The 16,883-nt window shown below is 40.1% G+C and overlaps 1 protein-coding gene across 6 annotated transcripts in view; it reads right to left on the bottom strand.

Moving 5' to 3' along the window:
- Positions 1-7,784: 7,784 nt before the first annotated feature.
- The window catches only part of sema4ab (sema domain, immunoglobulin domain (Ig), transmembrane domain (TM) and short cytoplasmic domain, (semaphorin) 4Ab), a 54,997-nt gene continuing 45,898 nt past the window's right edge, over positions 7,785-16,883 (bottom strand). For 3 of the 6 annotated variants that reach the window (XM_086193728.1, XM_086193729.1, XM_086193727.1), the window contains exon 15: positions 7,797-11,272. In XM_086193728.1, coding sequence (XP_086049854.1) covers positions 10,485-11,272 — 788 coding nt within the window. In that variant the 3' untranslated portion in view covers positions 7,797-10,484. Of the gene's footprint in view, positions 11,273-16,883 lie in introns of all 6 variants that reach the window. The other 3 variants (XM_086193731.1, XM_086193730.1, XM_086193726.1) reach the window with 3 other exon arrangements.

Here is a 16,883-nt window from a genome sequence, read left to right as displayed (position 1 = left end):
TTGATTTGTATAGCAATAAATAATTAAAGTTATCTTGTGAATTTACAAGTAGAGAAGGTCTAGAAACACACACTTTCAATTATTTGAAAACCGACAATTCAACATGAGTGAGCATATCTGGCGAAATGGCAATTAAAAAATGTCCTTTCAACAAGCAGAAACATCAAGCAGACCCAGGGTGGTGGCCATCTGCTTTGTCTTTAGGAGAAAGAGAGCAGGAAAAGGGACAGAGACTGAGGCTAAAACACATTAAATGAGTGGCATCAATAATAGAGATATAGATAACATTAAAGCTGCAAGCAGCGTTGTTAGGGCCTGAGCCCCTGTGTGGCCTGCGGCCGTGTCCTTGACACCGGCCTGAATCCAACGGTGTCTTGGTGAAATCCCTGGGCCTTGTAGTTTAGGAGTTAGAAGCCTGAGTCTGATCAGAGAGTGAGAGCAGAGCTGAGAGCTGGCCCTTTAAGAACCCCTCCCCCACTGCTCTGTCTTTGATCTGTGCTAGAGTGAGAGCAGAGCTGAGAGCTGGCCCTTTAAGAACCCCTCCTTGACTGCACTGTCTCTGATCTGTGCTAGAGTGAGAGCAGAGCTGAGAGCTGGCCCTTTAAGAACCCCTCCCCCACTGCTCTGTCTCTGATCTGTGGTAGAGTGGAGAGCAGAGGAGGATCAACAGAATTGTAGTGTGTAAAAGCTGAATAAGTCGGCATACGTTGGCCAAAAGTGACACATAATACCATATTTTTGTAGGGATTTTTGTCAGGAATGCAGTGGTGTGTTTTTAAAAGCTGTGGGATGAATGGTGTAGACGTGAGAAGCATTAGTTTGACAGTATGTACCCTGAGAGGACACGGGCTCCCATAGACTTCAATTGTAAGCGTGAAACGTGTCTCCCCCACTTTGAGGGCTTATAAAATCCAAACCGAGAAATTCATATAAAAACCTTTAGCAACTTTTAATCAGCACAGTTGGGAGAGTAATGTGTGAAAGTTTGGAAGCGATAACATTAATGCCCTAGGAGGAGATAGATTAAAGTCCTTTTTTGGACAGTTTTGTCCAATTTGTGGACATTCTGTTGTAGTGTAGATAAATTTATTCATATATTTGCTTTAACTGTAGATGAATCCATACATATATATTTGCTTAAACTGTAGTTAAATTTATACATATATTTACTTAAAATAGAGTGCAGGAAACACAAGGCAGCGAAGCACAGACCAGATTGTATGAGAGGACACAGGTGAAAAGGTCACAACAGGGAATAGCAGGAGTGTAGCTCATAGCTAGCATCACTCCCTCAAACTAATTAAGTCAGAACAGAGTCCACAGAATTTCTACGGTAGGATGAAGTAGAGGGAGTCAGAAGTAGATAAGAGCAAGGTCGTGAATCAGGGAAAGAGAGGTTTTGATCTTCACAGATGCAACGAGAAGTCTACGATGGGAACAGATGGTGCTGGCACGCGGTCAGACAGAAGATTCTGCAAAATAACACGAAGATCAAAAATACACACTTGCACGCAGAAACGATCACGTAAGCACCTCCTTGTAACGCATAAAACTGGAGAAGATAGTTAGATCGTTAGACTTCTTGCCCCAACGCCAGGGACGACGCATCTGCATATGCTGACTCCAGCATAGGGGAAGACCATCTCCAGAGCTCTGTATTCTTTCCTGTTAATCTGAATAAATTCTTTTGAACCAACTGGAAGGTGTCCTCTCCAGATTTTGAACAGCGCAATATATACTTTGTGGGTCCTTCTGATTGATTAATGATGACTTGTTGAAAAATTCCTACAATAGGTGAGAGGTCAGAGTGTGTGAATTGTTCGTCTTGATGAGACGAGTCCAACGGTGTTGGTTCCATGTTTGTGGGACATTCATGGGAGGAGTTATAGCGCTCCAAATTATAAAAAACTATCTTGTAGTTGTGTGGCTCCCTAGGTGGCGCTATAGACTTTTGTGGTGTTTAGGGCCTGAGCCAGAAGGTACTTCAGGCGAAGACCCTATTATGTTTCGAAGTCAGAGAAACATGAAGTCAGCGCTAAAAACACACACTTAGGAGCATCACAGGCCTCTAAAAACATCACGGGGGGGACAGGGGGGTGAACCGGATTATGACCCCCTCAACATATTGGAAATTCCCTAATTACCAACTACAACAATAACAAACCTCATGGTAATGTGCTGCTTGTTTTTATTGTTATTCAATTAAAAAAACACCATGATGGCAATGTAGCCACAACTAGTACCATCCTGCTAAATTGGATGGGCTAGAACTCCTCCTCTCCATTTTTATGTCCACACACTTTGTTTTGCCATGGCATGTTCTCATTTTTTTAGGTACTCACTGTGTGTATATTGAGTATCAATGACATTGTAAATGCTTTCAGAACATACTCTATCCTAATGTCATGATGTCACAGATCTTAAAATGCAACCAAATTATTCTCTAACATTATCTTATCTGCTCCTCCTGGAACCGTCACCTTATCGTGGTGGAGGAGTTTGAGTGCCCTAAGGACCCTAGGAGCTATGTTGTCAGGCATATTTTGCCCCTGGTATGGTCACCCAGGGCAGACTGGTCCTAGGCAAAGGGCCAGACAAAGAACAGTTTAAAAGACCCTTCATAGAAAGCAAGACGAAGAGACTGTGTACCCAGCCCAGAGGGTTACCGGGGCCTCGCCCTGGAGCCAGGCCTGGGGTAAGAACCTGGTGGCCGGGCCTTCGCCTATGAGGTCCAGCCAGGCCCAGCCCAAAAAAGTTAAATGGACTCGTCCCCCTGCAGTAGGAACGCGAAGCGTCCGATGCAGTGTGAATTGGGCAGCAAACCAAGGTGGGGTCTTATCCCCAGACATGGTAGCTGGCTTTTGGGACATAGAAAGTCACCCCTCTGGCGGGGAAGAAGCCGGAGCCGGTGGAAGAGGTTGAGCGTTATCGGCTAGATAACGGCCTCACCTCGACACATACTGTAGCTCTGGATCCAGAACCCAAATCCTTGACAAGGGTTGGACTCTCTCCTTTGCTGGAGTTTCTCCAGGTGAGAGGCGGAGGGCCAGGGTGGGCTTTGTGATAGCTCCAAGTCTTTCTGCCTGTACATTGGGGTTGCTATACAGTATATAAATTTGAATCAATCACATATGCACATTCATCCATCCATCCATCCATCTTCTTCCACTTATCCTGGGTCAGATCTGGGGCAGCAGACTAAGAGGAGAAACCCAGACTTCCCTCTCCCTGGTTACTTTGTCCAGCTCGTCACGGGGGAGCCTCTGCAGCAAAGATCGGACCGGCAAGGTCTCTGCTTTTGGCTGCATAAAAGCTCTCAACAGCTTAGCTCCTAGGATCATTGGGACACACAAACTCCTTCGCCGTAATAAGGTGGTAGCTCAAGGAGGAGGCACATTCATACATACATACACATACACCTGCATGGCCCTGCCACATGCTGACAGGAATGTGCAATGCACTATTTTAATTTCATTTTATGTATCTATACACTATTTATTATTGGAGTGGAAGAGAAGTTGTTTTATGTGAGCTGCTGAACATGTCAATTCCCCCTCAGTGATAAATGTGTTTTTTTTTCTATTCCATTCTGTTTCTATTTTGCATGGGGCGTCAGAAAGATATTACAGTTGGACATGCAAAAAATGGCTGAGGTTAAGCTCTAATTTACTGTATTATTATTATTATTATTATTATTATTATTAAAAAAAAAGATTTGCAGTCCTGAATCATGTATTGTAATATTGTTAATAAACTATGTAAGAGTTTAAGTAATAATTGATTTAGGGAACTTCAGACCTTAGTTACATTTTAATTTTAACACTGCAATGGATATATGCCCACCATTATGTATTGTAAATATTTGATGGCTGTCATATCCCTCACGAAGTCTGACCTCACTTAACAATCCATATCTGACCTAAAAGGCAGCTTTTTATGCTTCTTAGTATTATCAATTGCACAGTTTAAGCGTATTATACTTAGTATTATACCAATAGGTGATGCCAGGCAAATGTACTGTATTTAATCAGGAGTCACATTGACATAAACACCTCGTTTGCAATGGAGAGCAGAACACAGAATCAAAATATTATACAAAAAAAAATTGAAGTATTCAAAGAAATAGACAGTTTTAAAATTTACAGTCATGTTAAAAACAGTCAAGCCAAACAGATTTTCTGTGACTGTAAAAGAGTGCAGCTATAGTTAGCATTAATAATAAATCTTGTAGCTTCTAGTATCAACAGAGATGCATCATAGAAACCAGGTATAGTGTACATTGTACAATGCGATGTACAGTACAGGGAATCATACTGGGATAATATACAACTAAATGGGCTAGTTTGGAATTTCCATCAGGTATGACATTACAGTCTTTATCAGTGTTTTATTGACATACTGTGTACACTTTCAAAGAGCAGTTAGCAGTTAATATAGATGAAGTGCTACTTCAGATTCTCTGTGGTATTTTCATGTAGATGATTCTGAACCATCATTAATGTCCTCACCCATTTAACTATTTTATAGAAGTGACATGTCAAAGTTCACTCACACTATTCCGGATCTCTATGATACCCCTTGCAAATGAGGTCGTGAAAAGAAAGGCATGGCCTTCTACGATATGCAGGTCCTATATGTAACGTCACTTTGTTACATACAAGATGTGCATATCATAGAAGGCCATGCCTTTCTTTTTCATTGCAACCATCTGACAGTAGTTTCTGCTGACCCAACAGCCACAAGCTTGCTTGTTTTGTAATGACAGCTGCGCTCAGTGTCAAGCTGTGGAAAGGCATTTCTCTCCACAGTTGACTGCTTTAAGGAGATGGCAGCTGCTGGCAGATGTTAAAACATTAACATTGCACAACACACTACATGTCATAAGAATAGACAACACATTTTTGTGGGGACATTCCTCACTCTAATCAGAGGATATCAGCAATATCTCCTGTCATGGTGATAATGAAGTTGTGTCTACAGTGTAGTAGTACTTCATAGTATAATGTTAGCTTTGTTCTTCTAACAATTATGTTTACATGCTCAAAAATCCCATGTAAAAATCCCATTAGCTATTGTTGGCAGTTGTCAGTCAATCTATGACAGAGAGAAAACTGATCCTATGATGTAAGCTCATGGGGACAGTTTGTTGTAATAACTGTCACAGCCAGAAGAGAGAAAAAAGTGCTGTGCTAAGTTTAAAATAAGAGCAGGGATTTGTAATATGTGTGTCATCAGCCCCCAACAACCTTAGAACAGTTGTCCTGTTTTAGCTGTTGCAGTTGATGATGGATCGATATCAGCAAGAGTTGACTGACACAATCATGTCCGTGTGGCTTGACACATTACACTGTATGTTGTGACATGATTTTGTGACCTCAATATTGGCTGGTATGTTTTCATGCTTTGCTGTTTGTCATGCACAATTATGCTTGTGCCACCTCACCACTGAAGGAACACAGCATAAATTTGGCACAAGTCAAAACTACTTAAAGTCAAAATCTGCATTCCCCAGCTCCAACGTGGAAATTCTGTAGCTTTAAAGGAAAACCATCCATCCACCTATCCATCCATCCATTGTCTTCCGCTTGTTCCTGTTAAGGGTTGCGGGGGGGCTGGAGCCAGCGAGAGGCGGGGTACAGGTTGCCAGTCCATCGCAGGGCCAACTTATATAGACAGAGAACCATTCACTCTCACAGTCATACCTACGGTTAAGTTAGAGTATCCAGTCAGCCTAGTCCCCAATTGCATGTCTTTGGACGGTGGGAGGAAGCCGGAGTACCTGGAGAGAACCCACGCAGGCACAGGGAGAACATGCAAACTCCACACAGAAAGATCCCGTGCCCGAGTCGGGACCCTCTTGCTGTGAGGCGACAGTACTAACCACTGCACCACTGTGCTGCCCCTTTAAAGGAAAACCTTATCTGAAAAAGTGTGATTTGCCTCTTATGTACTCACAAATCTTTTTTTTTTTAGCTCAAAGATTTTTTTCAATTCTTTATGTCTCCAAAATGTACAAAGAGTCTGCCATGTATATTTAGTCTTGAACACGAATTCTTGAAATTACTGGCAACCCATTCAACCAACTACTAACAGCAAAACTCTCTGAGTTTGCAAACTTATGAGCATTGTCTGTTAGAAACCACATTATATTGATTTTGCAGTGTAATACAATTTTTCTGTTGTTAGCTTGAGCCAACATTACTGTTGTGCCAACTCAACCAGGTCAAGAGATTAATTCAGAGATTTGACAACTAATCAATCTGAAGAAAGGACTTTCGGCCTTTGAGGCCTAACACACCTTTCTGAAGCCTGCATTTGAGTGACCACATGCTCTTAAGACAAAGAGTCATAAAAGGGGGGGCTCACTCTGGCCATTGACCCCCCCAAGAACTTGTGCCCCGCTTGACTGGAAGTTCGCGTGCCGAACTGCTATTGGCTGAGAGCCAGTACCATCTACCATCCCACAGAAAGTGACATCATCTGCCCCACCAGATAAAATTTCGACGGCGAGAACTCCGCCAATGGACATCTCCCCCCCCTGTCCACCCAGCCAGATAAGAAGACACCACTGAGCCACGCTACCCGCGTGAACTGGTCTCTGGTGAAAGAAAGCTCAGTCCAGCTTGTTCATCCTTCTACCAGTGAACTCCAGCAGATCCTTGCAGGCTGCCCGCCACTGCTCTGCTGCCCTCCGCCCTGCGCGCTGGATCAACAGAGATCGAATCCCTTACCGCTCCACCAGGTCCTGTAAGGATTCCTCTAACTAGGCATTTTCTGGGCAGAGAAATAGCTTAGTTGTGATTGTATAATGTCTATGAATGTTCTGTTTATGTGACGGAAGTCCGGTAATTAGCAGATACTATTACATAGCATTAAATGGTATCTAGTAATGTTAGTTATTAATAACTATAAAATTTCAAGAAGGTGTTCCATGTTATTAATCCTGCACAATCCTGCACAAGTGTGTTAACACACAATTTTGGGTTTACTTCTGTCCTTTCCTCTCTCTATCTCTCTCTTTTTCACTAAGCGCTCAGCTTAGTAATTAACCGCTCCACGTTTTATACCTCCACGGTGCTAACTAGCGGCTAGCTAGCCTCAGCTAACTAGCCTTAGCTGCTAGCCCTGCTGCAACGCTAACTGGTTGCCAGGCAACCAGGCTCCACCCTCCCCACCTCACGTTCTCTTTCATATACACATACATATTATCACTTTGTATCTTTTGGTTAGATAAACCGTTATACCAACGTGTTGCTGATTGATTGATGCATTGTGTTGCATAAACACATTTTTATTCATAAGAGAGAAGTCGTAGTGTCTTTTGTGTACAAAAGTGTGGTCATGTGTCTAAGCAATAGCCAGTGCTCGGATCTCATTCTTCTAACATCAGAGCTGTCCCTATGTAGTTAATGTTACAAAATATTGACTGTTAGTAGATAAACTCTGTTCGAGACTGGTAACTTTTCCCAAGTTTGGTTGCATTTTAGTTTCCCTGAACTCATCAGGGTGGTGCCCCGAATAATTAATATTTAATATTGATTAGTAATTCATCTAATAATCAATAATTATATCCATAATTATCAATAATCATTATTTTTGACCAATTCGCTCTTCAGCGCACAACATTACATTCAAGCAACATATGACCTGACATAGACATGGCAGGCCGTTCCTGCATTTTAGAGTACAGCAGTGCAAATGCAGCAGTGAAAAAAAACATCCTTGGAAGCTGAGAACACACAAAAGAAGTGTCACGCTCTAAAGAATAAATGTTCCCTCAGGTTCGATTCTGTCGCTGATTCAGATGAGCTTTATTCACGGCAGTTAAGAGACTAGTTCAAAACATCCATCCATTTTCTATACCGCTTATCTGTTAAGCTGACAGCTGACATTGAGAGAGAGGTGGGTTTCAACCTGGACGGGTCACCAGTCACTCACAGGGCCATCAGGAGCAACTAGGCGCTCAGTATCTTGCCCAAGGATACTTCGACATGGTCACAGAAGGGAGTGGGGATCAAACAGCGACCCTTCAGTTGCTAGACGGCCACTCTACCTCTAAACCAGGCGCCCCTTGTAGTTCAAAGAAGGCTACAGAATTCTCTCTTCTAGAAGTCTGCAGAAAGAGAGAATGTATTTTGTACAGGTAAAATACACAAAGCAAACAACTGATAACACACTGGGCTTCATGTATGTGTATATTACATTATACCTCAATCTTTACAATGATTAAAGACCGAGGTTATGTGTGAACCTCCATAGAGTTGGTCTGGGTGTCAAAAAAAAAGTGATGAGTTGCTGTTAACAGATCACAGGTCACAGATCTGTTAATCAATGCAACCCAGGACTCATGCAAAAGTTGCTCGTTAATTCAATATAATACAAAGATATCTCTGGGAAAATTTATTGTACAACTAATAGAAAGGAAAAAAAATCTGATACTAAAAATGTTCTAACACGTTCAGGGTTTAGTTGTACCACATGAGCCCTGTCCAGCTTTTGCAATTCACACAAAATGGCCAAGGAACATCTTTAAATGGTTTATTACACAGGTTTTCACATTTTTGTGGACCCCAGGTTAACTCAATAAGTCACAGACCCCTAATTGAAGTCATTTTGCTCAGTAGGGCCCCGAAACTTGCAGATGTGTTCAGCGACCTTAAACAAATTTAAACACCACAAATCATATCCCTAAATAAACCTTTACGTCTAAATAAGTTTTTTATTTTTTTTTTGTCTTTGCCAATTTTTATTTTAGCATTTTTTTCCCTCAATTGTTCATCTCTATTCCCCTGCATAGTCACATTTTTTTTGAAAAACCTGTATTTTCCCTACAAAAGATCATGAAAAATGAACAAGAAATTAGTAAAAAAAAAAAAAAAAAAGTCACAAGACAATACTATGAAAATAGTTTATACAAAAAAAACCTTGACAGGGACAATATAACTATATTTCTCATTTCTAAATTTCTATATAGGGTTGGATCAGAGATGCTGTCAGGTTTCATGCGATTTCACAAGCATTTAAATAAGCATGACATTACATAAATATCCATTTGGTAGGTGGATCAAAGTGCACCTAGAGCTACTGTACCACAAACACTTTTTTTTTAAAGCGTATCCTACTCTAAAACAGGGTAATTACTCTAATTGGTGTCTTCAGACTGATTGCAGAGGTCAATGTCTTGACATGTACACAAGAAAGCATCAGAAATAATTTCTCACAGTAATTAGGGAAAGCAGTAATCTGTAAATGGATCTTACAGTAATCAGATTACTCCAGCACATGTAACCAAATGAGAGCTCCGTGAAATGATTGTGCTCCTTGGAGCCATGGTTTTATGCGCATGTTCAATATGCGTGTATGTATTTGTGGTGGGATGTATTATAGAATTTTTATCCTGGCGTTACAGAAATGCACTGACATGTGCACAGGTAAGACAAATCATATTTACATGTTCAGAGCTGAGGCAAATCAAATTTATGCAGAAATCAGGAACTCAAGTGTTCTGATGTCAAAGAAGTCATTAATTTATGTGCATCCAATTCTGCACTACCTCTGAAAAAATAACCCAATATATATTGTCTTCCTCCTTTAACACAGAAATAAACAAATCCAGCATAAGGCTGCCCCAGTTTGTGATTGATACCATAACAGCCCTACACAGAACAGAACTGAATGCCAGCCTTTGATGTGACATGGCTGACAGTAATATGACAATTATTTTCATCACAATGTTCCCAGAGCCCAAAGTGACATTTTCAAACTGCTTGCTTTATACATCCAGCAGTCTAAAACCCAGAGACCTTTTCTTCATTTACAACTGAAAAGAGAATTTCAGTCACAAATGACAAAACAAATAGAAACAAAAGTGGAACGCCCATGTACCTTAAGTGTAGAACCAGCAAACATTTTGACATTTTTAATTTAAAAAAAAACAGCTTTTCTTGTTTACATATTTAGTATATGCTGAAGGTCTTTGTAAGACCTGAAAAGAATCATCTATGCATAATGCCTTGAAGAGGGTGAGTAAAAGTGACTAAAAAGTGACAGTGACAGCAGTATCTTCTTAGTGTTTAAGAAACAATGGGTACATGTTTATGCACGTGGTGTCCAAATGGTCCAGTGTGCATGATGCACAGAAAACACTGTAGCCAAGGCACAATCCTTTTCGATGTGTCATACCATCTCATTAAAATGACTGTTAAAAGATAATCATACTTATTGGACAGAGGGGCTTTATCTGATGTTTAAAAAGACTGTCTGAAACTAGGGGAAAATACACAGACAAATACACAGCTAATGCGTCTCAGCCTCTGAAAAGACAATCATCATACCATCTAAACAGTCATGTCTCCATTTTAGGACGAAAGAGCACTGAACCAATGACAGGCTAAGATATCAATAAAGTATCCTGTCACCAGCTGTACTCACATTTCCTATTCCATTTCCACATTTCCTACAATTCCTGTAAAGTCTGGTACTGTTTAGATGGGTGTGTTGGGCAAATGTCCATTAGAGCCTGTGAGTGCTCCATTACAAACTAATGCACTGGCTTGTCCATTGCATTTGTCCAGAATCTGGGTTCCCCTGAGCACCTCCTGCTCTACAGAGGTCCTTGAGTCAGACTCCGTGCTTGGGAGACCTGCCTGTGGGGCTGTTCGGCTACGACTCCGCTGTCTGATGACATACATAAGTGTAGTGATAAGCAGGCTGAGGCAGACCACCAGCAGAATGGAGACAATCACCAGCTCCTTGAGGTAGCAGGGACCTCGTCCTGATAGCAGGGCCTCACCCTCTCGAAACTCTGCCTCTTTCTGCCCGGCTTTCTCCATCCACACGGTGACATTCCTACCTAGCTGAGTGTCGCTGCTGGAAAGTGTTGACTTAGTCTCTTTGTACTCTGTTTCTGTCCGTTTAGGCCTTGCAGAGGTACGCAGTCCTGGCCTCACAGCCCTAGTAGGCATGGGGTGTGTCTGAAGCCAGCTGCGGTTGGTTGGAGATGCTGGCACAGGGCTGCTCTTCTGCTTGACATGATAGATAGCCATAGTCTGCTGGTAGCCATTCTCACTGGACAGGCAAAGGTAGTGGCCCAATGTGGTGGGTGTGGCAACAAAGCTCAGACTGCCATCCTCAAGGTACAAGTACAGGTCTGAGGACAGACGACTGTTTGGACGTTCCCACAACTGCTGGGACAGTCGAGAAGAAGCAGGACACTGCAGTCGCACAACTTCACTGAGAGACACGGACACCAACTCACCTGCAGGACACAAGGCTGACATAAAGATTACATTATATCCCTATATATATATATATATCCCTATATATATATATATATATATATATCCCTATATATATATATATATATATATATATATATATATATATATATATATATATATACACACACACACACACACACACTGCACCAGTCAAAAGTTTGGACACACCTTCTCATTTAATGGTTTTTCTTTATTTTCATAACCATTAATTGTTGATTCTCACTGAAGGCATCGAAACTACGAATGAACACATATGGAATTATGTAGTAAACAAAAAAGTGTGAAATAACTCAAAACATGTTTTATATTTTAGATTCTCCAAAATAGCCACCCTTTGCTTTGATTACTGCTTTGCACACTTTTGGCATTCTCTCAAGCTTAATGAGGTAGTCACCTGGAATGGTTTTCTCAGGAGTTCCCAGAGATGCTGATGCATTTTTGGCCAGTTGGCCCTTTTGCCTTCATTCTGCGGTCCAGCTCATCCCAAATCATATCGATTGGGTTTAGGTTAGGTGACTGTGGAGGCCAGGTCATCTGGTGCAGCACTCCATCACCCTCCTTCTTGTTCAAACAGCCCTTACACAGCCCGGAGGTGTGTTTGGGGTCATTGTCCTGTTGAAAAATAAATTATGGTCCAATGAAACGCAAACCAGATGTGATGGCATGTCACTGCAGGATGCTGTGGTGGCCATGCTGGTTCAGTGTCCCTTAAATCTTTAATAAATCCACAACAATGTCACCAGCAAAGCACCCCCACACCATAACACCTCCTCCTCCATCCTTCATGGTGGGAACCATGCATGTAGAGACCATCCGTTCACCTTTTCTGCATCACACAAAGACACGGCGGTTGGAACCAAAGATCTCAAATTTGGACTCATCAGACCAAAGCACAGATTTCCACTGGTCTGATGTCCATTCCTTGTGTTTCTTGGTCCTAAAAAACCTCTTCTGCTTGTTGCTTTTGCTTAGTAGGGGTTTCTTAAAAGCTTTTCAACCATAAAGGCACAGTCTCCTCTGAACAATTGAAGTAGAGATGTGCCTGCTACAAGAACTCTGTGTGGCATTTATCTGGGCTAATCTGAGGTGCTGTTAATTTGCAATTTCTGAGGCTAGTGATTCGGATGAATTTATCCTCAGCAGCAGAGGTGACTCTTGGTCTTCCTTTCCTGGGATGGTCCTTGTGTGAGCCAGTTTCGTTGTTGTGCTTGATGGTTTTTCAACAGCACTTGGGGACACATTCAAAGTTTTTGTAATTTTCCAGACTAACTGACCTTCAGTTCTTAAAGTAATGAAGGACTGTCTTTTCTCTTTACTTAGCTGACTGATTCCTGCCATCATAAGAATTCTAACAGTTGTCCAATAGGGCTGTCAGCAGTGTACCAACCTGACTTCTGCAAAACAGAACTGATGGTCCCAACCCCATCAAGAAGGCAAGAAATTCCACAAATGAACAAGCCACACCTGTTGAGTAAAAACCAATTCAGGTGACATCATGAAGTTCATTGAAAGAAAGCCAAGGGTTTGCAGTGCTGTCAACAAGGATGGCTACTTTGAGGAATCTAAAATATAAAACATATTTACAGTTATATCACAATTTTTTTCTTTGCCACATAATTCCATTTACCTTGTTTGATATATTTGATGTCTTCAGTATGTATCTATAATGTAAGTATTGGTAAAAAAAAAAAAACATAATAGGGTCTTCGCCTGAAGTACCTTTAGGCTCAGGCCCTAATAATCTAAAAACATTGAATGAGAAGGTGTGTCCAAACATTTGACTGGTAGTGTATATATTACAAATGTCACCTACTGCAAGTTAAAGCTGGGTGGGTAATAATATGTTACTAATAATGTACATTTTTAAGGAACAAATACTTTTTACATTCTTGCATTACTGCACTTTTATTCTTTACTCAAGTACATTTTTCAGCCAGAAATCTACCTTCTACTCCATTACTTTTGTCACTCACACATTATTACACACAATCTAGTCTACGAAATGCGGGGGTTGAGTGTTGGGATAGGTCTCACCAAGGAGTATCTCCACAGATCTTTCATGTCAGGTTCAACAGCACTGTGATGATTACATTATCTGATTAACTGATTCACACATCTCACAGTAAGAACTCATTTTGCTGTTATCCATGCTCAACAAATGCTCTCTCACTTGCTGTCCTGAATGCTTTCTAATTAATAGGGAAAAAGTTGCTATCGCAAGGCATCAGAGATTATTTTTTAAAATTTGATATGGTTTGTTGCATTGCTGCCCGATTATGAAAAGTACACTGCATAGTTCATTGTAGAGTAAACCACCAGAGAAAATTTAACATATGATGTATGTGTTTTGGGGCCCCCTAGCGCCATAAACAACTGGCTGGAAAGCCAGTTCTGAAAGGAGTCACACATTAACCATATGTGTGCATGCAAATGAAATTATTACAATTGCTGTTTTTTTTCTTTTTTGTCACTTTGTACATGCTGATAAATACTTAAATGGATAGGAACTTGTAGTTTGAGTCATCCATCAACTAGTTTTTTTTTTTTAACGATTACTTGAGTAGATTTCCATAATGAGGGGGTGGCATGGCTCAAAAATAGAGTGGCTGTCTAGAGCAATTGAAGGGCTGCTGGTTCGATCCTCACTTCCCCCGGTGACCATGTTCAAATATCCTTGAGCAAGACGCTAAACCTTTAATTGCTCCAGAGGGCCCTGCTACAGACTGCCGACCTGCCCAAGGTGTACCCCGCCGCTTGCCCAATGTCAGCGAGGATAGCCTCCAGCCCCCCGACCCCCTGCGACCCTTAGTGGATAAGCAGCAGAGAAAATGGATGGATTTCCAACAAAAGGTAATTTCCACTTTTACAAGAGAATTATTTTTGGATGGGAGTGACTTTACTTTTACTTGAGTTTAAATTTTCAGTACTCAACCACTGAGTATGGGATGTGCACATACTCACATTAGATAAAGATATGTACATACTTTACGAAAAGATATGCATGCAATAACATGCTTTCTGCAATAAAGAACATGTTATGTCAGTAATTTTTTTCATCCTTACAACACTGTAAGAAGTTATGTTTATGTATAAATTTATTGTATGAATATTTCCCCCAAAAAATCCGGTCAATATACTTGATGTGTTTGTAATTTTTTAATACTAATCCCTAATTTAACTACATCCTTCATGTAAGTGTGATTATCCTACAGATTTTAGAGGAAACAATACTTTGATGTCATGATGGGTTATGATTCATATCAAAGGGATATTTAGCCTAAAAAGTGACTTTCAATGACTCGTGAAAATTTCAGCCACAATTTTTTATTATAAAGCTCAAGGACACCAAACACTACAATTGAACCTATCCAAAATGTCCATTTAGAAACTCTTGAGCATCCAGCTGCCAGAGTATATCATACATACAACAGTTCTACTGCTCTTAGTAGTCTGTCTCCTTTACCTTCACACTGAGAAGATACTGACTTCAAGAGTCACCAAGAAGTTGTGACACTTACCAGTCATTACAAGGCACTTTTTGGGTCTGTAAGGAAAATTGTTTCTACCACAGAAGAATTGTGTAACTAGGACGAGGCATCACACTTTCATACTGTATAGCACAGACCAAAATGCTCGAAGACCGTGTCAAATCTGATCTGAGATTTCTGTCTTTATATATTATATGAATGAATATTTTATTTTCGTGTCTTGACATCGGCATGACCCATCCCACATGGGATTATACAGACACATTAAATAGAACTAAAAAATAAGGTACACATTCCGGACACTCATCTTAACAATTACTCTTCCAGATAGCAAAACACATGTACACACACACAGCCACTTATTTTAACCTAGAGACAGAGAGAGGGTCCAGAGGTACAGAGGACACCATTTCATCACCATAGACAGTTCTACATCAAGATAATTCGTCCTCAAAATTTTATACAATTTCAATACATATACATATATACACGTATACACATATATACGCAAATACACACATATACACGCACATATACACACATATACACTTTTATACGCACATATATACATATATACACGTATTGATATACACACATATATATATACATATATACACATATACATATACACATGTACATACATATATACATACATATATACACACATGTACATACATATATATACACATATATACATATACACATACATACATATATTCACATATACAAATACATACATATACACACATATATGTATGTATATACACATATACACTCATATACATATATACACACACATATATGTATGTATATACATATATACACACATACATATATACACACAAATATGTATGTATATACACATATACATACATACATATATACACACATACATATAAACACACACATATACATATACACACACACATATATGTATATACACATATACATATATGTGCATATACATACATATATACACATATACATATATGTGCATATACATACATATATACATATATACATACATACACATACATATATATAAATATATATACATACATACATACACACATACACAATTACATTGTGTATACTGTATGTCCCCCATGTGCTTTAGCAGAAGGTATTTGTTTTGTTCATGTAGAGTGGGAGAGTAATTTATTTCCAAACTTATGACACCTGGAAGCATTATACCTGTCTGAAAAAAATTGTCAGTCATTCATAAATACTAATGTTACTCCTCAGTTGAGTTCATCCAGCTCTGTTAAAGACTAGGAGGGTTAAGACCAACATGAAGGTTTGTAGTCTTAACTTTGATATGCTTGACGTTATTTTTCATATCAGTCACTTGTGAACATGCATCTGTGTATACTTGACTCACTAAATGTGATTTTTTTTTTGTTTTGTTTCAGCTTTTTCCCAAGCAGCCCCCTCAAACCTACACAGACAGTGGACTTGTGTGAGACTGACACCAGATCAATTGGATGTCAGATAATTGGCCTTATTTACTTTTTGTTTGATGATCAAAAAGAAGAAAAGTTAAAATAAAATGCTGTTGTAAGAACTTGTCATAACAGTCATAAATACTATTGTTACTCCTCAGTTCAGTTCCTCTCCTCTCCTCCTCCCCTCTCCGCACATTTTTTATGTCATTATCATTACCTCTTGCACTATGTAGTTTGGCCTTGGTGTCTCGCAGTCTCTCTGTGTTTCCACAGATACACCAGGGCTCCATCTCTCTTCACCAACTGCCGCCTGCATCGCACCCCCCCCCCTTTTTTCCCCCCTGCTGATATTATCCCTTAATTAGGAGTTATCACCCATTAATTAATAATTTACAAATCACGACCATATTCCACCATTGGCTAAAACTGGCGGCATTAGCCATAAGCCAGAGCTTGAAGACCCTCATGCATCGTTAAGGTCTCCCGTTTGGGAACACTTCCGCTTCCCAGTGAAATATAAAAATGGACTCAGAGGTGGATAAAACTGCTTTGTATTAAGGCAGTATTAAAGGTTGTAGGTTTGCATCACATTTCACAAGAACAGACAATGTTTTTTGTGTGTTGTTAATGGAGAACAGCTGTTCTTTTGGAACTGCTACATAATAAGGCCA

The sequence above is a fragment of the Aulostomus chinensis genome, chromosome 22 (assembly GCF_037954235.1).
Source record: "Aulostomus chinensis isolate RoL2024-O1b breed Wild chromosome 22, RoL_Achi_v1.0, whole genome shotgun sequence".
Taxonomy (NCBI): domain Eukaryota; kingdom Metazoa; phylum Chordata; class Actinopteri; order Syngnathiformes; family Aulostomidae; genus Aulostomus; species Aulostomus chinensis.
This window is presented reverse-complemented; position numbering and strand designations above follow the sequence as displayed.